At 48.0% G+C, this 16,550-nt stretch overlaps 1 protein-coding gene across 3 annotated transcripts in view; it reads right to left on the bottom strand.

Annotated features, from left to right (window-relative positions):
* CRIM1 (cysteine rich transmembrane BMP regulator 1) overlaps positions 1-15,079 on the bottom strand; it is a 202,181-nt gene extending 187,102 nt beyond the window's left edge. For 2 of the 3 annotated variants that reach the window (XM_075412684.1, XM_075412685.1), the window contains exon 1: positions 14,270-15,079. In XM_075412684.1, coding sequence (XP_075268799.1) covers positions 14,270-14,621 — 352 coding nt within the window. In that variant the 5' untranslated portion in view covers positions 14,622-15,079. The remainder of the gene's footprint in view (positions 1-14,269) is intronic. The other variant, XM_075412686.1, reaches the window with a different exon arrangement.
* Between the last annotated feature and the right edge of the window lie 1,471 nt (positions 15,080-16,550).

Here is a 16,550-nt window from a genome sequence, read left to right as displayed (position 1 = left end):
GAAAAGCTACGATGTCTCAAGGAAACACATAGCTGTAGTACAAATGAGTGCTGTTCTAACCGAAATAACTTTTACAGACACTTGAAGCTATATTTATCATGGAAGTGACAACGTTGGACAGAATCTGCAGCTGTTATAAAAGTCAAAATTGAGTCAGAAAGAGCATTTTTAAACCCGATTAAAAAATACATCACATAGAATTCATTCCACAGAGATAACTTATTATTACAAAAATACTGCAAGATGTCAGGTCTTTGATTCTGTAATATGAGCAAAAGCGAGTTTTCCAGCGCTCTGGGATTACCGTTCATACCCTAGAAGCATTGCTTAAGCACATCACACTCCTTGCTGTCAAGTGGCAGGGGGACAGTTGGGCTGGAATGGGTCTCTGCTCAAACAATTCTGATATTCACATAATTTTTGAATCAGTCTTGTCAAATGTGTAACTCATGTTCCCACTGCCCATTTTGCTTTTAGAAGAAGGCTACATGCAACAAGATATTTTTTTTTCCTCCAGGAAGCGATAAATCCAGTTGATCCAGAGTTCCACTAAGATTACCAGTCCTACAAAAATCTCAGCTTCCTTACGTCAAGTGCACATACAGCAACACCTCACCAACTCACAAGTTTAAGCAAGATACATGCTTTTTATGCAAGACTGAAGACAGCCTAGGTGTCAGGTATTCTTTACCACAGAGCACCAGATCATTTTCCAACCCTGTCTGCCTACTAAAACAAGTACTACACAATAATCACACAGACAGACCACTGACTTCTAGTAATGACCAAAGGGACAAATGTCTATTTTCAGTCTTTACATTCTTACATTCCACAGCAGCTCTCACATTGTGCCTTCTAGTAGTTTACCCCAATTTTATATACTATCAACAAGCAAGTTTCCAATACAGATCCCACCAAGAAACACATCAAAAAAGTTCAGACATCTTCCAGCTATGAAGGGTGGGTTTTTCTGTTGTTGTTGGGGTTATCAGAAGCTGTCCTCCAGTACGGGTGGCTGCACCCAAATACAAACTGTTCATCATTCAGTAGTCTGACACTCAGTAGAATTCTAAAAACTGATAGCAAATAACAGTACACACTCACAGACACACACTGAGGATGACATATAAGTACTGTCCACTCACAGAAACATGCAGAATAGCCGCTAACCTGCAGTTTTTCCTGTTTTGGGGAAAAAACAACCAGCACCTGGAAAGAGCTGTTTACCAGGCAAGTACTGTACACGATCTACAGCATGTGTCACAGCACATTCTCACAGGTATGTTTCTCCCTGTACAACCGGATGCTTGCTTTCCATTATAAAGTCAGCAGAGTACCCTGCCGACAAAAAGCGGTGAATAAACAACTAAGTCAATTTTAGACATGAAGAAGGGAACCTCCATGGGAACCTCACGGCTCTTCTACTCCATTAAAATAGCAAAGGAAGAACAGTCATTAACCCCAGGAAGTAATTTGTCTTTTTTTTTTTTATTAGTAAAAGTTAACCTGACATCCCACACAGCAACTGTACCAATAAAAGTCAAAGGAAGTGTAGAAGTTCCTGAAGAGAAACTATTAAAATTCTTTCAAGAGAAGATGGCACTTCAGTAATGCTTGGGACACTTTCATCGTGAGAAGGCCATGCATGCAGAGGGAGAAAAAAAAAAAAAATCATGAGAATTTGGAGAACAATAATACATCCTGTTCTCAAGAAGCCGGAATACAGCCTGAACAAGTTGTATTTTACAAATTGCAGCAGTAACCCACGTAAAGACAAGAACAAAAGGGGCTACAGCCACGCACCAAGACTTGGTGTTTCAAACGCTGTAACCGCAGGGACCACAGTTTCATCCAGGTGGTCTGTTCAACAGCCTTAAGAAAACAGTTTGAATCGCTCCTTGTTCCTGACGCACCGGCTCTCCTCCCCTACCCCCTGCACCAGCCAGGCGGTCACCCTTGCCCCTGGCTCCCTCGAACTGCTCTGCTCACCGGCCCCCCTGAGACCAGACCAGCACAGCACAGGCAGGTCAGACACGCAGGTGGCGATGACAGCACACTTTGGCTTTCCCACCACTCCGGTTCAGACCATTTGGGAGTCTTTGCTCTGCAGTATTCCAGCACTAGATCTTTTCAAGGCTGACAGAGCAATCAGCAGAGCCCCTGTAATACAAGTGCTGCTCGCCCCATGTAAGGTGGGACCCACCTGGCACAGAAAGCAGAGCCATCGCTCATGGCGGAATGCCTCGATGCAGATGCACCACAAACTGTGGCACTACCCACATTACCTGTTTTCCAGAACAGATTAGTGTTTGGTATCTCACCTGCCACCTCTCATGGCTTTCTGGATGGGAACAGAGGAGGAGGTATGGAGGAACCGCACGGCCCAACACTAGGTTCACTTGGAGTCTTCAATACCACAGTCCCCAAAAATGAGCCCAGTAGTCATTAAGAGGATGGAATAGAAGAGAAATCCCTCAGGAATACTTGCAGACTAGACATCTAACACACTGAAGCTTGAAACAAGGTATTTCTCATTACTGAGAGTGAATACAAAAAAGTCACATTCAGACAGGAAGAATGCAAATCCAGTTCTAGCCTGCACATCTTTTACCAGACTGTTTTTTTTATTCAGAAACAAGTTTCCATCAATGAAGGAGCAAACATCTAACAAGAAAAGAGCTTATTTTAGATTAGTAAATCAATGCAAAGTCTAACATGATCTTTGATGCAGACTTAAGACTTGTTTTCCTAGTTGATTTTGTCCTTTTATGAACAAAAGTTAAAGGTACTGTTAAATGAATACTTATTTACCACTTAGGGTAAACCCTCAGAAGTCACATCAGTGTAGGCAGAACAAAATTCCTTGGAATGAAAGGTACCACCAAATGAAAGCACCCATGTGAGCTAAAGGGATAAATCCAGTGTCCCACTTCGATTGAAAGCTTTATTTACTTGATGCAAGGGCACTAGTCCTCTGCTTGATGCAGATAAATGGCAGTCCAGTACAGCATGTTTATTCATTTAGAGATCTGAAATATTACAGCTGATAATGGAAACACGTCTTGGACAAAGTTTAGGCTCTGTGAAGCATATAACCTAGCCTCTATTATTCCCAAAATCATCATGTCCTGTGGACTATTCCAAAAAACAAGCTTTTACACACCAGTGATTTGGAAACCTGGGACAGTTCACAGAATCATGGAATGGTAGAGGTTGGAAGGAGATCATCTAGTCCAAACCCCCTGCCAAAGCAGGGTCACCTAAAGCAGGTTGCAGAGGACCTCATCCAGGTGGGTTTTGAATATCTCCAGAGAAGGAGAATCCACAACCCCTTTGGGCAGCCTGTTGCAATGCTCTGTCACCCTCAAAGAAAGAAGTTCTTCCTCATGTTCAGATGGAACTTCCTGTGCTTCAGTTTGTGCCCATTGCCCCTTGTCCTGCCACTGGGCACCACTGAAAAAAGTCTAGCCCCATCCACCTGACACCCACCCTTAAGATACTTATAAGCATATATTAGGTCCCCTCACAGCCTTCTCCAGGCTGAACAAGCCCAGCTCCCTCAGCCTTTCCTCATAGGAGAGATGTTCCAGTCCCCTCATCATCCTCGTAGCCATCCGCTGGACTCTCTCCAGTAGCTCCTCATCTTTCTTGAGCTGGGGAGCCCAAAACTGGATGCAGTACTCTGCAGTTCATGAACAACTCCAGACTATAGCACAAACATTTTCCTGCGTGCTCTGTTTGACCTGCTCTATGGCTTCCTTTTCAGGAGAGTGCTCTTTCATGCATACGTCTCAGAAATCTGAATTATATGAAGGAAGAAATAGACAGATATATATATAAGCATTTGTGAATGCTTTACTTCTCTGCAAACACGGTTGACAAAACCCAAATGTAAGAATCTAAGAGCCTCTCAAACCTCAGTATGCGCATCCTATCCACTAGCTGACTTTTAGGACACTTAAAAATACAAGAGTCAAGTAGGTGTTTAACATTAAGTTTTTAGAAACAATCCAGCGGAATAGAAGCCCAAGTAAACTGCTCATTTTCTTCCAAACTGATGTTAGTTTAGCTGCAGTTTCCACCATCTCACTGTGCTGGCATGATCACGTAGGGGCAAAAAAGCAATGGGCTGCCCTTTCTAGCAATCCTGGGTTGACATTGGACTGTTGTTATATAGCCACTCACCTACCTTTTGCCCACACGCCTAGAAGAAGTTCATATGCTCCCAGTAGGCTGATAACTATAGCTTAGAAGTCACTCTCAAATCTTTTCTATCTACATGCAGTCCCCCACTCTTTTCAACTCATTCAGGCAAGTTTGTTTTTCAGACAATAAAGTAGTTCTGCATTTACTCAGACAAAAGTTAAGTCTTGGTCATAATGCTTTTTTAATTCTTCTAAGTGTGCTTTCAAACCATAAGGCACCCATGGAAAGGGAAACATCACGTTAAATCCAAACATTTTTCATTTTCTTCCATCATTCATAGAATCACTTGCTTTCTGCAAAGCAAATGTTTCAGCTTGCTAACAATTCAAGTGCTGCTCTGGGTTGCTGAACTCTGAAGTCCTGTCATAGCATGCATCTAAAGTAGGGGAGAGGATTAAGGCATTAAAAAGTTGAACAAGGGGTCCTTAAACAACAAGTCCAGCCTGGGAAACAGCCCGAGAGGTATGTTTCTGGTAAGCAGCATTCCATGGCTTCTTTCGTGCTAAATCCTGCACACCAGTACTCACAACACAGCACCACAACAGTGTGCCTGGCGTGATGCTCACGACTGAAGCAGGTGTGTCCTCCTCACCTCAAGAGCTGCTTGCGTTTCCAGAAAAGCATGCAACCATGAGAAACTAACTTGGAGTCTCATATTTAAAAGTATACAGTAGCTCACTATAGTTACATTTCTTGTCCCAACAGGCAACAGATCATCTCAAAACAGGTGCAAGTTAAAAGTACAAAGAAAGACCTTTACCGAGACTCCTCCATTGCTTAAATTTGTGCTTTCCTTTCCTTCAAGTTCTCAATTCCTTCTGCCCACCACAGAATCTTCTCTTTTGTGCCCCAGCCCTTCTCTTCCTTTCTGGACATTTAATGAATATCAGCTATTGTTTGGAAAATCATATCACAGAATCACAGAATGGTAGGGGTTGGAAGGGACCTCTGGGGATCATCTAGTCCAAACTCCCTGCCAAAGCAGGGTCACCTACAGTATCCTGAATATCTCCAGAGAAGGGGACTCCACAACCCCTTTGGGCAGCCTGTTGCAGTGCTTCGTCACTCTCAAAGTAAAAAAGTTCCTCATGTTCAGACGGAACTTCCTATGCTTCAGTTTGTGACCACTGCCCCTTATCCTGTCGCTGGGCACCACTGAAAAGAGTCTGGCCCCATCCTCCTGACACTCACCCTTCAGATATTTATAGGCATTTATAAGGTCCCTTCTCAGCCTTCTCTTCTTCAGGCTGAACAAGCCCAGCTCCCTCAGCCTTTTCTCATAGGAGAGATGCTCCAGTCGCCGCATCATCCTCGTAGCCCTCCTCTGGACTCTCTCCAGTAGCTCCTCATCATTTTTAAACCGGGGAGCCCAGAACTAGACACAGTACTCCACATGGGGCCTCACTAGGGCAGAGCAGAGGGGGAGGAGAACCTCCCTCAACCTGCTGGCCACACTCTTCTTAATGCACCTCAGTATACCACTGGCCTTCTTGGCAACCAGGGCACACTGCTGGATCATGGTCAACTTGTCATTCACCAGCACACCCAGGTCCCTCTCCACAGAGCTGCTCTCCAGCAGGTCCGCCCCAAGCGTATACTGGTGCATGGGGTTGTTCCTCCCCAGGTTCAGGACCCTGCACTTGCCCTTGTTGAAATTTATCAGGTTCCTCTGCGCCCAACAATATGCCATCCTCCTTCACTGTTCATAAAGAAAATGCATGACCTCAAACCAGCAAGCAACACACTGGAATGGTCACTAAAGTATCACTATTGAAAACTAACACACAAGCATTGCACCCACAATAACCTTAAATTACAGTTCAGCAGTGAGGGGGCAAACATAACTGGAGAGAATTGAGTGAACCCCCATGGTTTACATTTAACTGCAGCATGTTATTCAGCTGTTTCTGCCTTTTTAAAGCACAACAGACAGGTTCTCAGGATGCTGAAACAGCAAAGAGACCATCAAATACATTGCTGATCTGAAAGCAAAACAGTCAAAACAGACTTGCATCCTCTTAAAACCTGCATTTGAAGTAGGCGAGAGAATGGATTTCATAGTGACACAGAAGTGATCCTTACTGAGAGAGAACAGGTTTCACAGTGACACAGGAGTGATCCTTACTGAGACTGGCACTATCCTCTGGGAATGGGGGGGACACACCTTTCAGAAGTTTCTCCATCAACACAGACCCAAGGTCTGAGCCCTGCCACTCCAGCACACTGGTATACACAGGGGCATTTCCAAATCAGTGGTATTCATTAAGATGGTATGAGACTCTGAAAGGATTCTACAGACTTTCTAAAATAAAAAAAAAAAAAAAAAGAAATACTTCTTGCCAGTAGGCTTTGGCTTCTCTTTGAACAGGAAAAAAGAACGATGGAAAGGAAATTCATGTTTTGGAGGAGCTGAACAATAGCAATGACTAATCACCACTAAAGAATGCTTGAAACCCAGCCCCAGACCTTGAAAAGCAGCAGCAGGGAAGGCTAGCCTTGAAATGAGTTTGTGCTCATGTACTGGCTGCAATCCTCTCCCCTCTCGCAACTTATTCCTTCAGTGAAGTCATAAATTGGGGACCAGAGCTGGCAGAAACTTGTATGGTAAGTCACACAGCTGAGAGTTTTATGATAAAGCAGTTTTTCCACCTTTTAAAAGGGTCCACTTTCCAAGATCGACCTTCATGTGGAATGCGCGCCACTACAAAAGGGCTTTGCAGCCTGCTGATAAAACTGCTACTCAAAGCTAGACAGCAAAACCATACCACAACATTTAGATACCTCAGGAACATCATACATGTAACGCTTGTCTCAAATTCGACTGCCTGTTTTACCTTCTTCAAACTAGAGCTTGTATCTCAGGTGATCAAGTCCCCAGTGCAGCAAGAAAGATTTTCACTGCAGCAACTCCGTGCGTGTCAAGACAGTTATTTCATACTAAGGAATACAGAAACTATTTAAACAAACCAGCTTTCCACTTCATTATAGAAACTCCACAGAAGCCGTGAGGAAAGCAAGGCGATAAATGGAAGCATTAAGTGAAGCATATGATATGGACAACTATTTCAAGTTTTAAAGTTCCCTTTGTCCACACTGTCTGCAGTATTTCAGTTCTCCAAGTATCATCCCTCCCCCCCCCTTGTTTTTTTAGTAGTTTTGGGGGGTTCTGTTGTCCTTTTTTTTTTTTTTTTTCTTGTTTTTTTAAAGACTTTCACTATTATAGTTCCTCCCAACAAGACCAAACGATATTTCCAAAAGCCTTCTGCCCCAAAGACGGTCTGAAATGACAAATAATTATACTTGAAGTCTGACCCCTAGACATTTGAGCACCTGAAAAAAGACTTCAATACATTATTCTAATCTTATGACCAGCACCATGTCTTGATTGTAAATAGTTGACTGAAAATATTACACAGTGTCTCAGGGTTTAATTGGTCAGACAGTCTCTGCCAGTACTCCCCTGATTACAATGAGCATGGACAGCAGTGTTTCAGCTGCCCTAGCAGATTTTTCCTCTAGCTCTAGAAAACTCTTTAAAAAAAATAATTGCTACAGCCTCAGGAAAGGGACAAACCTTCGTACCCATTTTCCAAAGAAGGCTAAAATTCCAATTTTTTTTTTTTTCTTCCTCCAGGTTGCACTCTGCACCCACACGCTTCAGAAGCCTGCACGTACAGCAGCACGCATCAGCTTCGCTGCAAGCAAGGAGCTGGCTGGCAGCTTGCTGAAGCTGCTCAGCAGAGGCAAAGCTGACCACAGTAGGGAAAGTTTCACCTTGGACAAATTGTCAGACAGTGCTATGAATAAAGCAACCTGTACCAAGAACAGTCCGCACTATTAGAAGAAACCTGACATTCTAAACCTTTTGCTGATTTTCCCCCAAAGTCATTAAACGCAGCATCACTGAGCGCCAGAATTGCAGGACGTTTCAGAGGAATCACACAAGATTTATTAGTCAGAGAAGACTATAGGAAAAACTCTGCATACCTTGGATTTAGAATTGATGTCAGGGCTTTTTTCTTCTTCTAAAACCTCACTTACAGACACCAGCTTGAGTCTTTCTATTATCAAACCAGCATATTTTACGTTAGTACATGTAATATCACTATCAGCATGACCCCAGCTTTTTAGCAACAGCCCGTAAGCAAGCAGAAGAAACACCTCCACATGCATACACCCAGCCCTTCTGAAAAATCCCTGAACACAGCACAACGCACACTGCAGCAAAACCCTGAAGTTTAGTTTGTTTCAAGGGTGACCCAACAGAATGGGCTGTCTCAGATGCAGAAATACTACATTTGCTACATTTTTCACTATTTAAAAACAAAAAACCCCGAAACCTGTAAGTATCCAGGTAGCTGGCTACATAAGCCTTAAAATCTTGGAAATAAATAAGAACATGGGAATGGGTGCATGCTTGTGAGCCAGTGCTCTTCCTCCTGCCCCCAACCCTACCCTTTCCAGTTTGTTTTTTTACTGAAAGACCTACACACTCATGACCCACAAGGCGTTAACATGACTTGCAGATTCTGAATTTAAGTACCCAGTATACTCAGTGAAAGCTGCTGGGGACTGAATATTGTTGCCTCTGGTGAAGGTGTGAACAGCTTCCATTCATCTTAATACGTTATTAAGCACTTACTTCCTCCAAACACGGCCAAACTAGTCTCTTTAGACTAGAGCTCCTTCAGGGACCATCCTCTATTCCCTATGCTTATGTGGAATTTAATCTAGATACAACTTTGTGTAAAGGCTATTCCCATCTTAGTTTATATTGGTAAGTTTTTCCATATATATAAACTTTCTCTGTCAGTATCAGTCATTTTCCAAATTGCACACACACACACCAAAAGGTAGAGTTAAAACAGAATATTAGCAGACTGCACAACTGGTGTCACCTGAAGTCGCACACAAAACCCTGAATTCACCATTCCCAAGTTTAAGTGCCCTGTGGATGAAATGCATTCTCAAATGAAAGCAGCTTATAAGTCACAAGAGACATTTAATAGGTCACTTCTACAAAGTATTTAATCCATTAAAACAAACATTTAGTCCTGTCTGCAATACGCTGTAAACTTTACTCATTCAGATGAAGAATCCTTGAGGGGGGTGCAAAGTAAGGAGGGGAACAGGAAGGCATTTCTGAACCATATTAATAGATTAATTATTGCATAATACACCTGTCAGTCATATGACATTTTGGTTGACTAAGTACTATGCAAGAAGTTAAGTTATGCAAGTATTCTTGAATCAGCAAACACGCCTAGGGATGCAGAAATTACTATCTGACAAGTTTGGAGGTAGCTCAAAACAAAATTTAATTTTTCTTGAAATGCTGGAACCAAGTTATTTCTGAAATTGAAACATGATGCCCAGAAACACAGAGAAAACCATTTCCAAGTCAAATAAGCACTTGATCTAATTCAAATTCCATGCCACACTCAATGTTACACATTCTTACTGATGTTGAGATTTCGGCACAGACACAAGTCAGAGTAGAAATAGCTTACAAATTATCCAGCCTGTGCTTGAGAAGTCAGCATGTGCCTAGTAAGTGTTTTCTGGAGGGTGGAGGAAGGGGACTGTTAAATATGGTAAAAACTGGCATATCGGAACCTGAACACTCACCATCACAGAATTAATTCTCATTCCAGTTTCAGAAGTTCAGCAATTTTTGTGCTATTTTTTTTCTGAAACCATGAATAATTCTGCATTTTTTTTTCCCCACGGTCATCTGGATTGCTGACAGTCTTTGAACTGCTTATTTTGACTGTCTTCATGGCAACAATCACTTGGTGCGCTACTTAACACTGATTAAGTCCACAACTAGATCATCAGTTCTAACACTTGACGTTAGTGGAGGAAGTTCTCTGTACACACCTGGACATCAGAACTATTTGGACGCTTCCCCAGCCATTCCCTTCATAACAGAGTAAGAAAAACAAACAAACAAAGAAAAAGTTAAGAAATTTGGGCAATACTGTTCCAGTCAAATAGATAACAAACAACCAGGTTACTCACATGTAACTTCTAAATCACTTAAACTTCAGTAACTTGTACTCAAAGCAAAATACTACCTGATCTTTAAGGGTCTGGACTGCATCACAGGCAAGAAGCCAAGCATGTTGCATGGAAGCCTGTCTGGAGACAAAGCATCACATTCTAGTCTTGGTGTCCGCTCTCCCTATTACATACAGAGCACGGGACCAAAACCAACTCAAAACAAGGTTCTCACAAAGGTACTAGCCACAGAAGTTACAAGCGCTTTGGTTACACATAGTATACTGTGCCCTTAGACATCATACTCTATTACTAATGTTTCTCGGGGAGGGCAGTTAGTTCACAGTAGGCTTAAGGCGTGGGGGGGGGGGGGGGAGACACAGCCAAGTTCTCCCCGCTTGTCCCAACAAGAAGTTGGACAGACAGTAATGCTCCATGCTCCCAAAAAGTTGCAGTTCTGTAGAAAAGACTAGGACTAGCCACAGTAGGGCAAGCTCCGACCATCGTCCAAGAAGATTAACCCACATACTGCCTGAAACTTGCCTAAAATTCACTACAGCAGCTTCCTCCTAGTCCCCAGGCAACACTGGTTCAGAAGCTGCGCGCTAGGCAAACAAGCCTTAAGTCAACCACAGGAGGCAAAAAGAATACAGCAATAACCATACACCCCCCCCACCCCAAAAAAAAAAAACCTAAATCCCACCAAAAAACAAAACAAAAACCCAAAACAGAGTACTGCATCTTACTGGTAAGCTACTGGAGCAGAAATACTTTCTTTCAGTGGCTACCAACAGACTAACTCATATGGAAGTATACTCTTAAAGGAACCTAAGGATACAGTAAAACCCGCAGTTTCACTAACTTTGAATTTCAAGTATACATCAAAAAAACTTAAGTTATGCTTCCATTACACAGTTAAAATATCATCTCATTTTCAGCATTATTTCACACGCTACTCTTACGCCTCAGAAGGGTTTAGCAGAAGGCCTCTTAAGAGCACCAGAAATTGGGGAAGCATTGAAACGGAGGCAAGAAAAGAGTCATCACAAGAAACACTTTTCACAGGAACAGAGCCTCTTTGGCAGAGCTTTTCCAAGGCTTTCCAATTCCCCAGCAGGCAGGAGTCCTGCCCAGCTGGACTGCTGCAGAAGCCAAGGCTAACGTGTTTCTGGAGAACTCCAGTCTAATCAGGGGGTGTCTCTAGGTCTACCTTCAAAGACAGAGAAAAAGGGCAGTCCCCCACTTTGAGCTCAGACTTTCCCAATGCCAAGAGTGTTTGTAAGGGGTTGTAGGCTCTCAACACCTCATCAAACCAATCTAGCAGCAACCCTGTAAAGCCAGAGAGGCTGCAGGTGTTTGAAGTCTCTGAAGATTGCCCTTCAGAAAGGGTGCCCGCACGCGCCGTGGGAAGCTAACCTCAGAATTATTCTTTACCAAGAATACAACGACATTCAGGAAGGGCAGTTACATACTTCAGGATAATGCCACAAACAGAGGCTTAGAACTGCATAAAGATGTGAATAGCTAAACTGGTGAGATGAATGAGGACTTCCTTCAGGTTTCAGAAGGTTGAAGAAAAGAACCTAGAATCAGCAACAGATTTCATTAATAAACACTGGTTTAACAAAGACTACTCCATTTCTAGTTTCAGAAAGAGAGGCAACCAGTGATAGATGCCACAGAGACTTCTCCATCAGGTGTTACAGAGTTCACTTATGCCAGGTGCATTAAATACTAAAACTAAGTTAACAGACAAGTATTTTTACCTGCTGCAGTTCCAGCTCTTAAAGATTTCTGTAGCCTAGTATGTGTTGATACTCTGAAATAAGACACCGCTGAAGCTTCAAAAATGATAAAAAAAAATATGCTTATAACTGTAGCCAGTAGGGGTCATTTCAGTGTAAAAAATTGCAGTGAAAGAAGAGGCTAGAGGCAGGAAGGACAGCAAAAACATCAATTTCTATTCACACAGTTCTGTAAGTCACTTCCATGTCCTCCTCCCTGAACCAGGGTAGGAGAGGATTTGCACTCCCACTAGACAGGATACAAAAAGTAGTCTTTACTCCGTCAATGGATAAAGGCAGAGCTTAGTACTACTCCTCCTCACACATCAGGCATCACCAGCCTAGCCTGTTGCACATGTGCCTATAAACTGCACAACTGCGTAGGTTACAACAATCAAAGAAATATAGAGCTACTCAACCTCATTTTAGCAACGGGAGGGAGTACACCAAGTCCCCTTTCTTCCTTGCTGCCACCCCTCGCGCAGAACACGCACCATGAAGAACAATACATTACTTCTGTTGTTTAGAATGAGGTGGTTTCCTGACAGTTCAGTAATAGGTATTCCAGGACTATTTATTAGGCTGACAGTTCAGCTCAGTTGCTTTTCATTTACGAGAATGAAAATTAAATAGATAAGTTATCTGCCTGACTATTCCTATGGGGACAGCTGGAACCAGCTCCTAACCACAACACTAATTGAAATGCAATCTTGCCAACAAATGCTTCATACTATTTTCAACAGTAGATGGGACGTGTTACGAGTCGAACTACAGCAACGTACCGATTGCATCACTTCAAAGGAATGAAATACTCCTAAACTGCCAGAGACGTCCGTACTGCGCTACAGTAAGGGAGCTGAAACATTAAAGCATTTAATGACTGCAGACTTTTAGTTCCTTTAAATTAGGGGGGTGGGAAGCTGTTTAAGCCAAGCTTTTACTTGAAAACATGCAAAGAGAAACTCATCCAAAACCAGATAGACAAAAACTTTTCCAATGCATATTAAAAATAACAGTGAGAGACTACAACAACACACATGTTCAGCAACACGGTCTCAACCAAGGACTTCCAAGTAATTCAGGACCATTTTTAATTGTTTAACAACAGAGCTTCTAAACCCTGGAGCTGGTCCTACCCAAGCAACAACTGCAGAAGCTGCTGGCGTTGGTTCTAGTACAGGCAGGACACACTGCCCCGCTCTGCTGTGGTTTGCAATTATTTCGTGAGGGAGACAAACAGAGTTTTAAGCTCATAATGAGCACCGGGACAGCTGCCCACTAAAAATGAGCGGGTTTAGCTCTCTCAAAACAGCGCATCATTTTAAGCGCAAGTTTTTCGGACAGATGCTGCCTCACCAGCTCTCCGGAATTTCTGCTGCCCTCTACCCGCCGAGCGCAGACCGCTCCCTCTCCTTTTCCAGAATTGTCCAAGCTCCCTCTCCGAGTCTCACATACATTTATACATATCCCAAACTACCGGTTGTTTGTAATCTCTTTACAGCGCCATGTTTTCCCTCAACTTGGGGGAAAAGGGAGCTGGAGGGAAAAGGCAAAAAGAGATGAAAAAATCGTCTTTGGCCTTTTATTAAATTATATACATACAAATATAAATCTGAGGGACTCTGATAGATACAAAATTTGAAGGGGGGGTGTGAAATCCTCTTGCGTTTCATAGCGACTCATCACCTCCCAAGCAGCCAGCAGGAAGCTGAAGTGACTTTGCGAGGAGTTCTGCCGTGGCGATTCCTCCCTCCTCCTCGACGCTCCAACAAGGGGAAAAACCCATCCCTTATCATCACCCACACCAAGCAGGACAGGCAGGGAGACACTCAGTGACAGGAACAGGAAGGGAAAAACTTCACCAACAGCCGATCAGCCTCTGTGTTTCCTTACAGAGGAGGGAATCCGGAACAGGCATCATCATACTCGCACGACCGATCTCCAGCTGCCAAACCCTCCCCAAGCCCTTTTATCAAGGAATTTTAGCCGGGCATCCGCCGTTGACGTACGCTACCGGCAAACCGGCGAAGCGCTACGGGAAGCGAGAATCGGAAGAGCCTGGAAGTTCAGCCTAAGAAAATTCAGGGTGAAAACTTTTCTACGAGGGGGTTTAGGGAGTGAAGCTGGAAAGACACGCTCGCAGATGGGACTGGCGGGCGGCGGGGAGGGAAGGAGGGGGCACCGGCGCACAGGCGCCAGTGCCCCCTCCTTCCCTCCCCGCCGCCCGCCGGAGACCCCCACCCCGGGGGATGCCTGGCCGATGTCCCGCCGCCCCTCACCTTCGCAGACGCCCACTTCGTACTCGGTGATGGAGTCCCCGTTGAGCGGCGGCCGGATGACACAGCGCAAGCCCCGGTCGCAAGCTCCGTGCAGCCCGTAGACCCCCCCGCAGCTCTCGTTCCGTTGCCGAGCGCACATGAAGCAGCAGCCGCAGATGCCCAGCACGATGCTGCCGGGGCAGCTCTTGGGTTCTTCGCATTTCGACTCGTCGCAGGGTAAGCAGACCAGAGCCCGCGTCCCCGACTCGCCCAGCAGCAGGGCCAGCACCAGCAGCCACCCCGACGCCGCCAGGTGCCAAGCGCCGTCTCCGCCCGGGCGTCTCCTCCCCGCCGAGACCGCTGCCAGGTACATCCCGGCGGCCGCAGCCCGGCCTGGGCCGGGGGGGAGCCTCTCGGAAGCCCCCTCGCCGGGCGGCGGACCCGAGCCTGACGCGTGTCCTTCCCGGCGCCCCCGCCTCCGGCCCCCCGAGGAAAGTTTCCTTTCGCGGCGGCTGCCGCTTCGGCCAAACTTCTCCTACGGGCGGCGGCGCCGGCTCCGCCCGCTGCCCCCTCCGGCAAGCGGCGTCCGTCCCTCAGTCAGCCCGTCCGTCTGTCCGCCCGTCGGTCGGTCCGACCCGCCGGCTCCCGGCACCGTCCGCTCCGCGCGCGAGCGAGCGAGCGAGCCCTCAGCAGAGGCGGCGTCGGTTGGCTGAACCCCGCGCGCTGCCCCGAGCCCCGACTCGCCTCCTGCCTGTGACTCGCCCCGCTCCGAGTGCGCCCTCCGCCCTTCCCTCATTGGGCGGTGATCGCCTTCGCCCCGCCCCGGCTGCCTTGCTCGCGCCTTCGCATTGGATGCCGCTTAAGATGGCCCCGCCCGCTCCTCCTCCCGTCCCCCCCCCCCCGCCCGCCCCAGATCCTGGGGCTGGGGAGAGGCGCAGCGGAGGCGCGGAGCCGCCTGGGCCCCACGGCCGCTACCGCTCCCCCCGCCCCTCCCCTCCCCCGCCCGGGGCTCCGAGCGCGGAGCGGGGCGGCGGCGGCGCCAGATCCCGGGACGGGCCCGAGGGGCGCCTCTGCCTCCGGGGGGCACCGGGGGGGGGCGGAGAGAGGGCCTCGCGGAGGGCGCAGCCACAGCAGGGCGGCGGCGGCGGCGGGGGGAGTCGCGAAAGGGGCTTCGCCTCCCCGGCGGCCGCCTGCCCCCCCCCCCCCCCCCCCGTGGGGCGCGGGGATCCGGGACAGGAGCGGCTCAGCGCCCCCTCAGCCCCTGCGCCACGGAGCGGGAGAGCCGCCCGCTCCCCGCCCCGCCCCGTCCCCGCGGCCCAGCCCCCGGTGGCGCCCAGGTGCCCCCGTGCGCGGAGCCGCGACCGAGGAGGGCGGCTGCTGCCCGGCTGCTCGGCACTGGCGGGAGCGCCGTCCCGGGCCGCGCCTCCGCCCGCTCGTAAACAAGCGGCAGCGCCGCGGCGCGCCCGTGGACCTCGGCGCCGGGGCCGGTGACCCTGCCGGCGGCCTGCCTCGGGAGCGGCGCGGCGCGGCCCGGGAGAGCCGGCGGGAGCTGCGGCCGCGGCGGCGCTGCCCGCGCTGGGCCCGGCGGCGGGGCCGGGGCCCGGGGGCGCCCCCGCAGGGCCGGCGGGCGGCGGCGGGAGGGGAGCGAGGGGAGCGGCCGGCGGGCAGAGCGGTCACCGCGGGCGGGAGAGGCGGCGGGGGAAGCGGGAGGCCGCTGCCTTCGCAGGGGCAGCCCCGCGGGATAACGGGAGAGCGGGGTGGCCGCGGCCTGCCCGGGGTGTGAAGGCGGCTCCGGGAGCGCCCGAGGCCGCGGACCGGGGCCGGTGGGGCGGTGTCAGCTGCGCGGTGCTGGGCCGGGGGGTCCCGGGAGGGAACTCCTGGGGGAGAGGTCCCGGGAGCTCCCCGCGGGTTATTGCGGGGAGTGCCAAGGGACGGCGTCGGCGGCTTCCCCAGTCCCTCGCGCTCGCCCGCTGTAGCAGAAGGAACCAGTTCCTGCGCCGACGGAGGGGCTGCCGTGTGCGGGCAAAGCTCCCCATCGGCTGGGCAGAGGACGGGCTGCTGCCGGTACCAGAAGACACCACCAAGCGAAGCCTTGGCGGCGGTAGCAAACCTTTCTGGTTTCCGGCAATTCCGTCGTCCACGCCGGCCTAGACACCTGCTGGTCCCAAAGGCTTGCAGTGACCAGCTTGGGCCCATTGCTAATGGAAACAGTACAGCCGCGTAATGCGATGCTGAAAAATAAAACATTTCCATATTTGTCTAAAAGAAAGAATTTCCCGTATTTGTCTGTTATTAAAAATGG

The sequence above is a fragment of the Opisthocomus hoazin genome, chromosome 2, assembly GCF_030867145.1.
Source record: "Opisthocomus hoazin isolate bOpiHoa1 chromosome 2, bOpiHoa1.hap1, whole genome shotgun sequence".
NCBI classification, from domain to species: Eukaryota; Metazoa; Chordata; class Aves; order Opisthocomiformes; family Opisthocomidae; genus Opisthocomus; species Opisthocomus hoazin.
The sequence above is the reverse complement of the archived record's forward strand: the minus strand, read 5'-3'. Positions and strand labels throughout refer to the sequence as shown.